At 35.8% G+C, this 12,891-nt stretch overlaps 1 protein-coding gene across 3 annotated transcripts in view; it reads left to right on the top strand.

Annotated features, from left to right (window-relative positions):
* The window catches only part of eys (eyes shut homolog), a 175,276-nt gene that overhangs the window by 128,860 nt on the left and 33,525 nt on the right, over positions 1 to 12,891 (top strand). For all 3 annotated transcript variants that reach the window (XM_017309078.1, XM_017309076.1, XM_008429846.1), the window contains exon 42: positions 7,360 to 7,468. In XM_017309078.1, coding sequence (XP_017164567.1) covers positions 7,360 to 7,468 — 109 coding nt within the window. The remainder of the gene's footprint in view (positions 1 to 7,359; positions 7,469 to 12,891) is intronic.

The raw sequence follows: 12,891 nt of genomic DNA, 5'->3' as shown, positions 1-12,891 counted from the left end.
ATGTTCTTCTCTCAAAAGGTATTGTTTTAAGTGACTTCACTGAATTATTTAGTTTCTCTTGCTCCATTTTGCATCTCTAGTCGATCGTCTCCAATTCCCACTGCTCGATCTGTCAGTCAGGCGAATTTTATGACAGGCAGCCCCACCGTCGGCCCAGTGGCAGGAGGGTGGTGAGATGTGAATCAAACTGCATTCAAGTCTGGGCGCGGGAGAGGGGCAGGCGCCCCAGAATGGTCATATCTCTTGCATTGAAGCAACTTTTAAAGAGAGTCTTTGGCCAAAGATTTTGGCGCCCGAGGGTGGAAATATGTCACCAATCAGTTTACTCATCATGAACTATAAAATGTTGATCTTACACAACTAAAAAATATATGCATGTATTTCAAAATATTTAAAATTTTATTATTTAAATTCATTTTTTTTTTTTTTTTTGTCTTAATCAAGGTAATGTGGCAAGTGGTGGGGCGGCGCCCTTGTGCCCTCTATTGGGCAGCCGCCACTGCTAAAGAACTATATAGATATCTTTAGGCAATGTAGGAAACTCGATGCTAGTGGAAAGAAGCTCAACACAACAGCTTTACATTATATTAATTTTCTACATAAATTTTGTGTTTGTGTGTGTTTGGCTTTACTTTGAACAAAAATAGTGTAAAGACACCACCGTTGACAAGAGAAAAAAGAGCACTCTTGAAGTGCCCTGTGCTGTCATATCAATTCACAGAGAGAAGTCTGTGGGGTGGGGGAGGCTGTGTCATTTTTCATTTGGGGAGGACATGTTTGCTGTTGGCTAGCGTTTTGATGTCGGGAAGTTTTCTTTTCTTCAGGGACATTTTGGGGCTATACTGCAAAGATTAAATTTCCAGAGTGGCAGACTCCAAATGCTCCCCTGGTCATTTTGTGAGGCTGCGTCCATTATTTGGTTGAAACCTGTTGTGCCTGACATTCACTGCTAGAGTAATTTTCATTCTTAATACACACAGTTAGGGATCAATGAGGATGATACATAGCTTTCTGCTGGAACACATTTATTCTCTTGTCACATGCGAGTCCCTGGTAGATATGATTATTCAGCCTCCTTTATTTCTCGGCAGTCAAAGGAATGGAGTCTTTTATCTCTTTAAATGAAAAGCCAGGCTGTTATTTACTATATTTCGACTGCGTGATGGAACCACGTCTTTATTAGAAACAGGAGATTTATTAATTTTCTTTTGTATGACCTGCCATATTTGCTTAAAATGCCATATTTTGATACTTCAAAATGGAATTGTGCACATAAACATTGAGCCCTTATTTCTACACAAGTGCATATTTGTGAGTAAGCCAGATTTCTATTATTTCTTCATCTTGCAGTCTGAAGCTCATTAGAAATTTGGAGTTACAGCTCTATAGACCATCTGCTTCTTTTCTCTTGAAGTTTGCTTTGTGTCTTTCGGTGTCAGCTGGTTTGAAGGACTCCACTGCAATTGAAGACAAAGAATAAGTTCAGCTGTGAGCATTAAACTTTTCATGGTCACTTCAGACTTCATGGACTGTGTCAGATTACAAATCAATCTGTTTTTATTTATTAGCTGTAAAACACGATCGAGTATATTATACCCAACAATTTATTTGAATCATCTCATATAGTTTTCATTGAAGTTATCAAGTCATACATTTGTATATTAACCTTTATATCTTATTCGGACAAATAAACTTCTACAAATCAGCAATGTTTACTCTAGTGAACAGATTTTAAAGTGTTAGAGGGATAAATTTTGCTTTGAAAACTTCTCAGTTGCATTCCCTCGATCAAACAAGTTAGTTAAGTTAATTACTGGTAATACCCATATGTTGTAATAATGTGATTAGTTTTCTAACACTAATCTTAATTTTGGATGCCTTAGTAGTTTGGATGGTTTAGTAGTTTCAATGGTAATGTGTATATATATATATATATATATATATATGACTTGAAATCAATTCAAGTTAACTGAATTGACTTGAATTGATTTAAACTAAAATGAGCTGAAATATAGTGGAATTGATTAAAATTTTAACCAATCCCAAGTGTAGTTTTCTTCAGCATCCAACATAGGAAGACTACATTCATATTATATTTGGAGAGTTTCTGTTGAAGACAGTTTTTTTGTGGGGATCATCATCTTCCTAAAAGGCACCACATGCATCTGCTGAGCCAGAGATCAATCAGCAGAATCTAATATTAGTAAATGATTTATGAAGCAGAAGCAAAGAAACCCTGAAAGTTTTACCTGTTACAGACGACAAGTCAAGTTCCAAAGGCACCAATTATAAAGATTCTTCTGTCATTAGAGTCTCCCTGCATAGTAAAGGCATTTCTTTGCAGACTCCCATTAGGCTTGCAGTAATAGCTTTTTGTTATAAATAACAGCCTCAATCCTTGCCTCAACTCTTATTACCCCTGAAACAGCATGTTCCTACAAGACAGCACAATCATGTTAATTTAAACACCGAGTGATACCAAGCATTTTGTTGACCAGTTTATAAATAGCACGCGCACTTAATTTACCCATGGAATTCGGTTATTTACCGCTTCTGTTCATTGACCATTGAGTAAGTTTTCAATGTAAAAACGCACATGTGGGTGTGAGTGTCGCATAGCAACAGCCGCTGTAAGAGAAGGAAAGCAGACGTGTGCTGTGAGGGGAAAAAACACTGAAAAGACATTTTTAGGACATATCAGGAGTCTGACTTCTTTAAATTAATGCAGCAGAAATCCAGTTTACCAGGTTCAAGTCCGCCCTGTTTCAAAAAACACCTGTTAATCTGTGTAAGCTTGTTCAATAGCAAACTTCTTAATGGAGAGCTGAGCGGGCTCTTTGGTACCCATCAGTCTTCACTGCTTTTCAGTCTGTGAGTTTTATAAGGTATGGGGTAACTTAAATTAAAAGTGAGTAATTTATTAGTACAGAGAAATTAATAAATCTCTCCAAAGATAAACAGTCGTACTCATTTTGTTTTTATACACAAACAGCACATCGTTAGTACACCGTGTTTCAGCTGCTTTAAATTTTCATTAGACTTAATGTCATATTGTGTATTCACTTGATCTTAATATAGAGCATTTTTGTTTTCAAACACACATCAACTCAGCGTGACGCCAGATCAGAGTTAAGGCGTGTTTATCGCCTGCACTGTATTCAGCGCTTTATTGACAAGACCTCCTCTTAAAAGGTTCACTGGAGAGGCAGTCGGCGGCCGTGCCTGCTCACTTGGAGTTTTGTTTTGTGAACCCCCACAATGCCAAGAGCCTTGCTGTGTGCTGTCTAATTGTATTGCCAAAGATATAATGATAGAACACAGGCTGCCCAAATTAATTGAGGCTTGCCGGTCACACCACAAATTATGCAGCAAATGCTGCAGTGCTGCGTGTGAGAGCGCCACTGCACCATAGCCAGAGCAGAGATTACATTCACTAAAAGTGCAGATGTTGATCTGATATGTGGTTGAAAATACTTTGGAAAAAAAATAAATAAATCAACTTTTCCCCCCAAAATTGTTTCCTTTTGATGGTTTGTGCTAGATGGTGTGGAGAATTTCATAAATAATGAATATTAACCATATGAAGGGCGATTTCTGTTTTGTCTTATGTAACTGTTCAGCCTGCTCTGCTATGACTAAAAGCATGGTAACAGGTGGTATTTGTGTTCATCATATATGTATAACATATGAGTCAGGAATTATTAATTTACTCATAAGCATTAAGGGTCTAGTAAGCACTATTAACTTCAAATATAATAATCGCGTATTGGTTAAACGCTAAACTATCTGAATACTACAAATTTCCCCATGTTGTGTTCCATCAAATCATTTTTTAGGAATAAATAATATTTTTTAGAATAATAAACAGCTAAAAAGGTGTCACCAAAGCCCAACAGTCAGAGAAATATGTTGCAAGGGCACCAGTGTGCTCCATGATGTTTTACTGCCATCTGTTGCCAATACTTTCAGATGTTTTATGCAGTAGTAATATTTTAATGATGATTCTTTCCTCATTGCTAATTTTCTGCAAGGGGACTGTGAAGGAGGCACATTTGATTAGAAAGACAAACGTCCACCTCAGGTTTAACAAATACCTTTGCGTAAAGGTGCAGTGCTGAAAATATCGCCTGGTCCCTTAACATTGCAGGTAATATTTCAGAGGTTATGCTCCTGAAAGTTACAGAAATGCTCGTGCCCCGAATTAGTCACACACCCCGAGTCTAAATGAAGATTTTAGAGATGACAAATTGCTTATGATTAGATCATTAGCCAGATGAACAAATGCATAAATGATGATTGAGGAGGTAAAAAAAAAAAAGCTTTCCACCACATTGTGGTTTTGTGTGCCTGGAGAAAATGAAATATTTACATGTCTTTGTTTATCTGAAGCTGGGATATTTTTCCTGTTGATCCTTTGAGACCAAGCAGGGGAATAGAGCAAAGAAAACCCAGTTCCAGATGATTTAATCTCTCCATTAAAAGCCTCTTTCCCCTCTCTTTCTTTCATATATATGGAAGGCATCATCCATTGTGCGTTTTGTACTGTTTGTGATGTTAATGTGAACCCATAAGGAATAGTTTTAGTTGTCTGGCTAAAAGGACTAGAATAGTTATCTATATAAATAACCAAGTTTTCCTTAGAGCCAGACCAATGTAAATTAGCTGAGTGGAGCATTCAGTGTGCTGACGAGAGCTCATCAGGAGACATCACCCTGTTTGCTTAGGCAGAGACTGTTTTTTTTTTTTGGAATATTAGCAGGCACAAAAAAATAATCCCCACTGTGCAAACCACTAAAATATGGCATCAAACATTTTCAGCAACAGACATTTTATAATATTTCTATGATTTTTCATACCCATCTATAGTTCTTTTTGCTCCACAAAGACGTGTACTCATGACATGTATGTGCTCATTTGCACCTTATCCTCTTGCTTTCTGAATTTCAGTGAAGAGGATATACTTTTCTAAAATATCTTTCCGATCTGTTAATGTTATGCTAATGTATGAAGAATGACAGAAGACACAGAGTAGGCACCCTGGGGATAGTAATGTCTCTCTTCTCCCTTTTTTCTGGACATTAGGCTGCCTTTCACGTATTCAATCTTAAACATGTGTGCATGAATATATGTGTGCATGCAGATATGTGTGTACAAAAGAGCTCTTGTGATTTCCATACCTGTAATTAGTCCTACCTGAGGTTGTGTGTGCGGAATTGCCTCAGGGAGGTGTCCTGGAAGGCTGTTTCAAATTAACAGGAGGGCGATTGCCCTTATTGTTTCCATCTGGCTATTAAAATACACATTTGAGGCTTAATCCTCATCAACACTCAGCCAGTCACAAACAGCGGGGTGGTCGATTTTGCAGAATCAAATTAGCAGCTCGGTGACATACAGCGGCTCTCAAAAGTGTACATAACCCTGTGAAAATGTCAAGTTTTTGTGATGTAAAGAAATGAGACCGAGTCAATCCAAACTTTTTTCCATTTTTCTTGTGGCATATCTTGTACCATATAATTCATGAACTAATCTATTTGGGAGAAAATGTTTAAAAGGAAAAAGAAATTGCAATAACCTGGTTGCTGGGAAGAATCTAAATATTTTTTGCCATGACATTTTTGTTCAAATTTAACCCTTTCATGCATAGTGGTCACTACAGTGGACAGCTATCTAAAAGCCATTTTCTTGTGGATTTTTATGTTATAAATGCACACAGACCACTGAAGTGGACACTAAGCACTTTGAGTTGCCTTGTTTCTGAAAATGTGCTATATAAATAAAATTACCTTACCTTACCTAATGCATCATAAAATACACTATCAACTACTGCAAATGCAAGAAATTATTTTTGTTAAATCCAATATGGCCGACAGACAAAAAAAAAAAGCATGCCAACCGACCCGGTCCCTCCTTCTTCTGTAGACAACTCTTGCAGGTAAAAAAAACTATTGTGACATCAGATAACCCCTAAAGAACAATACTACCGATGTATTTTTCAAATAACAAATTAAAAATTTTAGGCTTCAACGTGCAACTTCTAGGCTATTGACCTGAGGTGAATTTGCAGCAGTAGTCAACAAGAAGTTAAAGTTTTGTAATGGTACAGCCAGAATCTAGAATCATAAAGTGCTTCTTCAAACTATCAATTTATGTATATGCACTCTAGTGCAAGCAGGTAATTGTAGTTTTAAATGACACGTTTTTCTCAAATTAAGCTGTTTGTTTTCACTTTAGTTTTACATGATGTCAAATCGATTAGCTGGAGGTTTTGAATTTGTGACTTTATGTAAAGTCACAAAATCCTGGATTTTCAGTAGAGGTGTAAACAGGCTTGAAATCCGCTGTGTCTTTTATCTCACATTTAAGCAGCAGGCACTGCATAAACTTGTAGAATGAAGGTGTCTCGTGTGAATTACTTCCCGGCACATAATCAAGTTTATGTGAACAATGAAGTCCATACGCAGCCTGTCGCTATATAGAGAGCCCATGATTGTATAGCGCCAGCATAAACCAATGATGGATTGAGGAGAGGGAAGTGCTTGACTTTGCCAATGTTGGAGTATGACACAAGTAGACCAGCTACTTAACATTATGGCTACAACATTAATGACTAGTGCAACTGTATATTTCCCCAGAGAGTCCCAGCAGGTCAAATGACAAAATTGTCTTCCTTCTCATTAGGGTTATTGTGCATATATGGTTTTTGCCCTCATTTTTATCATTAATTAATCCTGAGTGGCATAATAAGCTCTTACACCAAGGTTTGCATTTTGCATGTCTTTGTGAGGCTGATTAGTTTATGTATTTATGACTGTTGTAATTATTAGTAAAGTTAATGTAACTCCTGTTTTATTTGGCGTGGCAATGTGTGTCATTCACTGTAGCTTTATCATGTAAATGAACCTGCTAATGACTGCTTATCTCTTTATGTAAATTTCATATTTTTTTCTAAGGAACACAGCGATTTAAAGTATATCGCTGCAGTGCTGAGCAGAAACCTATTTTGGTGCTTCTTTTTTTATTTAAATCTTGCATCCAAACCATCGTCTGTTTTTGTCGTCTCTCCTGGGTTTTGGCTGGTGGGGAGTGATATAAACGCACCATTGCTCCCAAGCCAATCTACCACTGCATAAAAATCCTCATAAAACTGTATGTAATGTATACCTAGTCAGTTTATGGTATATTCTCAATAGTCACATTAGCAGCTCCATTACTGTGACTGCTGTGTCTGTCTCGCCATCAGAATAGTTTCATGCTTTGCTGGATTTATTGTGAGTCGCAGATTTTGCTTGGTTCTACCTTACTTACTAACTCTCTCAATCACCTCATCTCTCTCACTGTTTTTTTTTTTTTTTTTAACAGATTCAGCCTGCCTGTTGGCAAACAAGGAGGGTCATGTCGGATTGAAATTGCTGCAGATAATGGCTCTGCACGGCATCTTGAGGAACTCGTGTCTCACCCTGTGTCAGAGGTATGCTTACCTGCCTCCAGTCACATCAACCGTTGCCCTTAAAGTCTAGATCTCTCTTTGCCTTTTCTATGAGGTTTATCATAGACTACCGATTGCCATTTATGACTTCCATGCATGATTAAGTAATAGCGATGCAGCAATCAGAGACATTAGGAATGAATTTCCAGTCAATTTCTATAAAACTATCAATGCACTACAGATGTTAGCTTATCTGTTGCTATTTCCTGCTACAAAATTTAAAATATATATTTATAGTATAATTCTCAAAAACAGCTCCAAGTTAATAAGCTGGGTCTCTCAGCTTCACTGAAAATATTAAAAAACAGTAAAATCCTCCCAACAACTGCTGTTTTCTAAAATATATGGATCACTATTATTTTTTTTTGTTTTACATAACTCAAAATGTAAATGTGTACCATATTAAGATTTATTCTACAAGGTCAATTCAAAATGAATAACATCCAAGTAGTGGAGGGGAAAAGCGCAAAAGCTGTAACTGTTGTTATATTGTTAAATCACAAACATTTTTGTAGCCTAACAGACATTGAGTCTCTTCTGTAGCTTCATTAATTAATTATCCACCTTTTTCCTACAGCCAATAATGTTTCCCTTGAATTCTATGGCCTTTCATTCGTACATTAAAACAAAGCAAATACTGTATGTGTTACAGTCTTGCAATACTCACTTCTGCATTTAATGATACTGCATATCAATATTTCAAAAACTATGAAAATGACCTGAAGACATTGACTCTAGCATATTTAGATGGAGAAGGGAGATAAAAATATACTTTAAATCTATATTGATTTGACATTTCCTATGCTTTTATATCACTGGGGGCTTATTCCTTGTGTATTTGACTGCTTGCAATGGGCAATTTTCTATTGTACATTCAGAGCGTGTTCAGAGATATAAGATCAGAATGCCATGCACTGATGAATTATTACTGGACATAACTGTCTTATGTTCTTAAACCTAAAATTATAGTGAGGTGAGGCTTTTTATTGGTCAAATGAAAGGGATTTTCACAGATTGTTTTGAATTCAGAGGCCACAATCATCTTGAATCCTGGTCTGACAATTGAAAACAATCCAATGATTCTAGGAATAATCCTACTTCACTTAAAGTGCATGTTCACTTTACAATTTCAGTTTTATTCAAGGTACTCCTGTCCTAAAATTGCCAAGCTTTGTGGTTACAAGTACTAACTTCACTAAAGACTATTTATTACTCTTTAATAAAGTCATGAAAAAACATCAGGGCAGCATTGCTCTGCTCTACTATGGAGTTTTTTTTTTTTTATTAGCTTTATTTAGCACATTGTGACCTACCTTTTTTTGAATCAGGTGAATTTAAGATGAAGCTAAGTTATCACTGCCTCATTTATCCTACCATGCCTTGTGATGATCAGGAGGTACAAATAAAGCATTGATGTTGGAGAGTAACCTGGGAATATACACTCTCACATATTTGATTAAACAGATGATGCTTACTGGCAGCAGCTGAAACAGCGACTGCATTGTTTTTTTTTGTTGTTGTTGTTTTGTTTTTACTGAACTTTGCCGCCACCTCCATGCCAACGGTGGCTCCGTTCAAACAACTGACCTATTGAACTCAGGACAGCAACACGATGAATTGTTTCTTTGTTGCCCTTATGTTGTCAAAAGCAGCCCAGTAACGGCCAACACTCGTTAAAAGTAGGTGCACCTGTTATGTTTCCACATAGATGATCAAAGTTAGCAGGCATGAAAGCACCATTAAGATAGCTCAGGCTCAATAATCAGATGTGGCTCATTAATTTCATCTATAACTCCTGTATATGTTATTTATAATTTTGTTTTTCTCGTTCAAAGGCACAGAGAGGGACTCAACCTTCCCACCGGCTCAGCATGCCCCCTCCCTCAGCATGATTTATGGTCTTCTAATTTGAGATGCTATGATTTTTTTCACATCCTCTTTCTTTCCTTCCTTTTTTTTTTTAATTTTCCTTAAACTTATAACACATTCATTAATTACAGGACCACTATCTGTGTTGCAATTAGCAGGTAGACTGACAGATGACCTTTGCTTCCTCAGATTACCACAGTGTGTAGATGTGAAGAAGTGACATTGGGTCAAGTACTCAACAAAATGACATTAATGACATATTATTCCAATATATTGATATTAGATTTATAGATTTGTAAAGATTTATTTTAGATATAAATCTAATATCTCTTGGAGTAAATGTATGCATAGAATAGTTATGTTGTCAAAATTACCCTTTCAAACCAGCTAATTTTTTCATCTAATTTTTATTTATATAGTGCAAAATGACTAGCATTCTAGTCATTTTGAGCAATTTCAATTTAATTCAACTGGTTTGCATAATACTAATTGACATTAAATATCATCTCAACTATACAGAATTTAATTTAGTCAAAAGTTGATACAAATCAATCTTCGACATTTCAATACCACAAAAAAAACTTTTCTTAGTGTGGAAATTGTTACTGAGAGAAAAGGACTTAGCTAGTTTTTTTTGTTTTGTTTTGTTTTTTAAGATGGCTAAGGTGTTTTAAAAACAGACGCTTCCAGAAAGGAAAGTGATTTTCCTACAAATTTTCATTTGTGAAAGAGTTACTATTTTTTACTCTACAATATTTAATTTATCAAAGCTGTCATTTATTTAAAAGAATGTACAAAAAATCCTCAATTTGAGGTGTGCCTCATTTATTTGTTTTTATTTTTACAGATGCAGCTGTCTAATATTAATCCAAAAGATTTAGATTTCCAGTGAAGCAGAGACATACAGTTCTACAATATCACAACTCACTTTCTATCTTGTATATCTTATACATTTTTATTTATGCTAAAAGTAGAAATTGTGAGATTTACAAACTCTGAGATCAAGAATCAGCCACACGTTTTCTGATCAGTGCATCTCTACCACAAAAAAAATCTAAGTAGGCCCAGCAGATTGCATTGATGAATTAACTTTGCAGCAAATACTCATCCTGAGATCACATTCACTTCACAGTACAAACAAGTTTAAATTATGCCCAGTTACACTGAAGCTAACTCACTTCAAATTTCTGTAATTCTCCCCATTCAGATTCAAACAGTCCGATTCAGACTGGAGTCATATCCATTTCTAATACAATAGTGATTAATTGTATTGCATTACTTGTTAAAGCTCTTTACAGTATGTCTACAGATGCACTTTAAAAGTACATCCTATTCACAATTTGAAATAAAAGAAGCCCCTTACCTGGTTTTGTTACTAATGCTTATAGAAAGCTTATAGAAAGCTTTCAGAGAACAAGTAGTTTCAAGTGTTTATTCACAAACTTGCTCTACCACTGCCACAGAATCACATGTCTCTTGGCCAGGGCTGCACCACATGAGAAAATAACTCAATGCTAATATTAGTTGTAATATAGAAGCTGTTTTTGTTAACTCTCTATAGCTTTCAGCATCTTTAAAACTATGATATGTATCAGGTCTGGTTATATATAACATATATATTGACCACCAAAAGGCTTCTTACTGTTTATCTGGCATTCAAAGTCTGAATGTATGGCAGTTTTGTGAAAGAATTATGATACTCTTGGTGGTAATAATCTTCACACTGATATTGCTGTCACAATATATTTGCTGTACACTGGGCTGTCTTATCTATGGCTATGTTATTTTATTCAAAAATGGCACGGAACTGTTTACTAACCTGTAAAACTGAATTAATCCAAGTATATAATATACACTGTAACCACAGTTAATAGAATTCCAGTTCACTTGAGAGAGTGAGAGAGCTGTCTTTGAGGTCACTGTTGGAGAAAAATGTATCCCCAAACTGTGTTGTCCCTTTATAGTACTGAAATCAAGATTTTTGCGCCAAGAACATGAAATACCTTGCATGTGAAAGTATCTGCTATATTTCCCAGTACAGAAGATAACTGGTTAGCCATGCAGCATTGTGTCTGTGCAGCCAAAAATGCTACTCTAAAACAAAATTCAAAAATGAGCATATGGCTCTCGTGAACGCAGTCGCCGTTGGTCCACTTACAAAGTCATGAATATTGCATAAGTGAGCATTTCGAATGGACTCGTCTCATAAACATGGTAAACACACTTGAAGGGGCCATGAATTCATTCTGCACCCCACTGTCATTATGCAACTCTAGCAGCTCATTGCTGATTGTATCACACAAATAAAGCTTTGCTCAATGTAAAAGTTTCCCAGCATCGCAGCTTAGTTTATTTGACTCTTAAGCTTTGTTAAAGATACTCTCAGGGCTCCTAGCCAATGTGGTGACAGTACAATAGGTTCTCCCATGAACCCTGTCATCCATGTCCTCTTTATTGGTTTTCAGATAAGCAGCAGTTTTGCCACCAAACGTTTGCATTAAACCAACACCCTCAATGATTATGTGGCCCAACACTTCACTGTCCCTCCACGAAACGACTCCTCTGCAGCTGTCCATCACTTTCGCTCAACCGGCTGCATAAAATAATTGGCATTTTGAAAGCACTATAAATACATAAATACTGACGTGACTGCTCAGATTTTGTGGTGGCAGTTATGAAATTGAACTGTAATATTTGATAGAGAGGTGGATAAAAAAAATGGCGTAGACTTTGAAATAATTCCAAGTCTACGCCTTGCATAATTCTGAGAATGTCTAAATTATGATGGAAAAGAACGTGGAAGTAGAAAGAGTACAAATGTAAATTCATATTTAAGCTTTACTTTGCTGTGCAGATATGCAGTATGTTTTATTATGGAGTGAAAATTGACTGAATTTGTTCTATAATATTTATAACAGGAAGTTTATCCAGTATTGCATTGTGACCAAAAAATTATTTGTTATTGTAGTGTTTGTATTGATCTAGAGAAATAGTTCTTCAATTTTTTCTGATTGGCTTCCGGTTTTTTTTATATTTGTATATATATGTTTAGTCAGTTCAAAGTCTCTTTTTGTACTTCAGAGTATTGAGAGCAAGGTTTACTTTTATGGAGGCACTTAAAATTGACTTATAAATCATTCAAGTATAAACAAAGTATAAGGATTCAGGAGATGAACTAGTATTGCATCTATTCATTATTAAAACTTTGGGATATACACTGACTTGTTTAAATTTCTTCCTGAGGACACTTTATTAATTTTTCTAAAAGAGCACATATTTGTATTCTTTTAGTTGCAGTGCTGTAAAAACTAATTTGCACATTACAGATTTCTTTTCAGATTATATATTATCGTAAAATGGCTTTCTTTTTTCAAGGGAGAAAAAGCTATTCGTAATAACAAAACTCAATGTAAAAAAATTTGTGAAATCTTTATCATTAGCTACAGTTTTGTAGCAATTAGTCCAGTTTCACAAAACAAAAAATCACTTCCATACAACCCATCTTTCAATATTAGATGGCTAAAAAGACATCAGGA

This window comes from Poecilia reticulata, linkage group LG15 (assembly GCF_000633615.1).
Source record: "Poecilia reticulata strain Guanapo linkage group LG15, Guppy_female_1.0+MT, whole genome shotgun sequence".
Taxonomy (NCBI): domain Eukaryota; kingdom Metazoa; phylum Chordata; class Actinopteri; order Cyprinodontiformes; family Poeciliidae; genus Poecilia; species Poecilia reticulata.
Note: the sequence above shows the minus strand (reverse complement) of the source record. Positions and strands in the feature narration are given on the sequence as shown.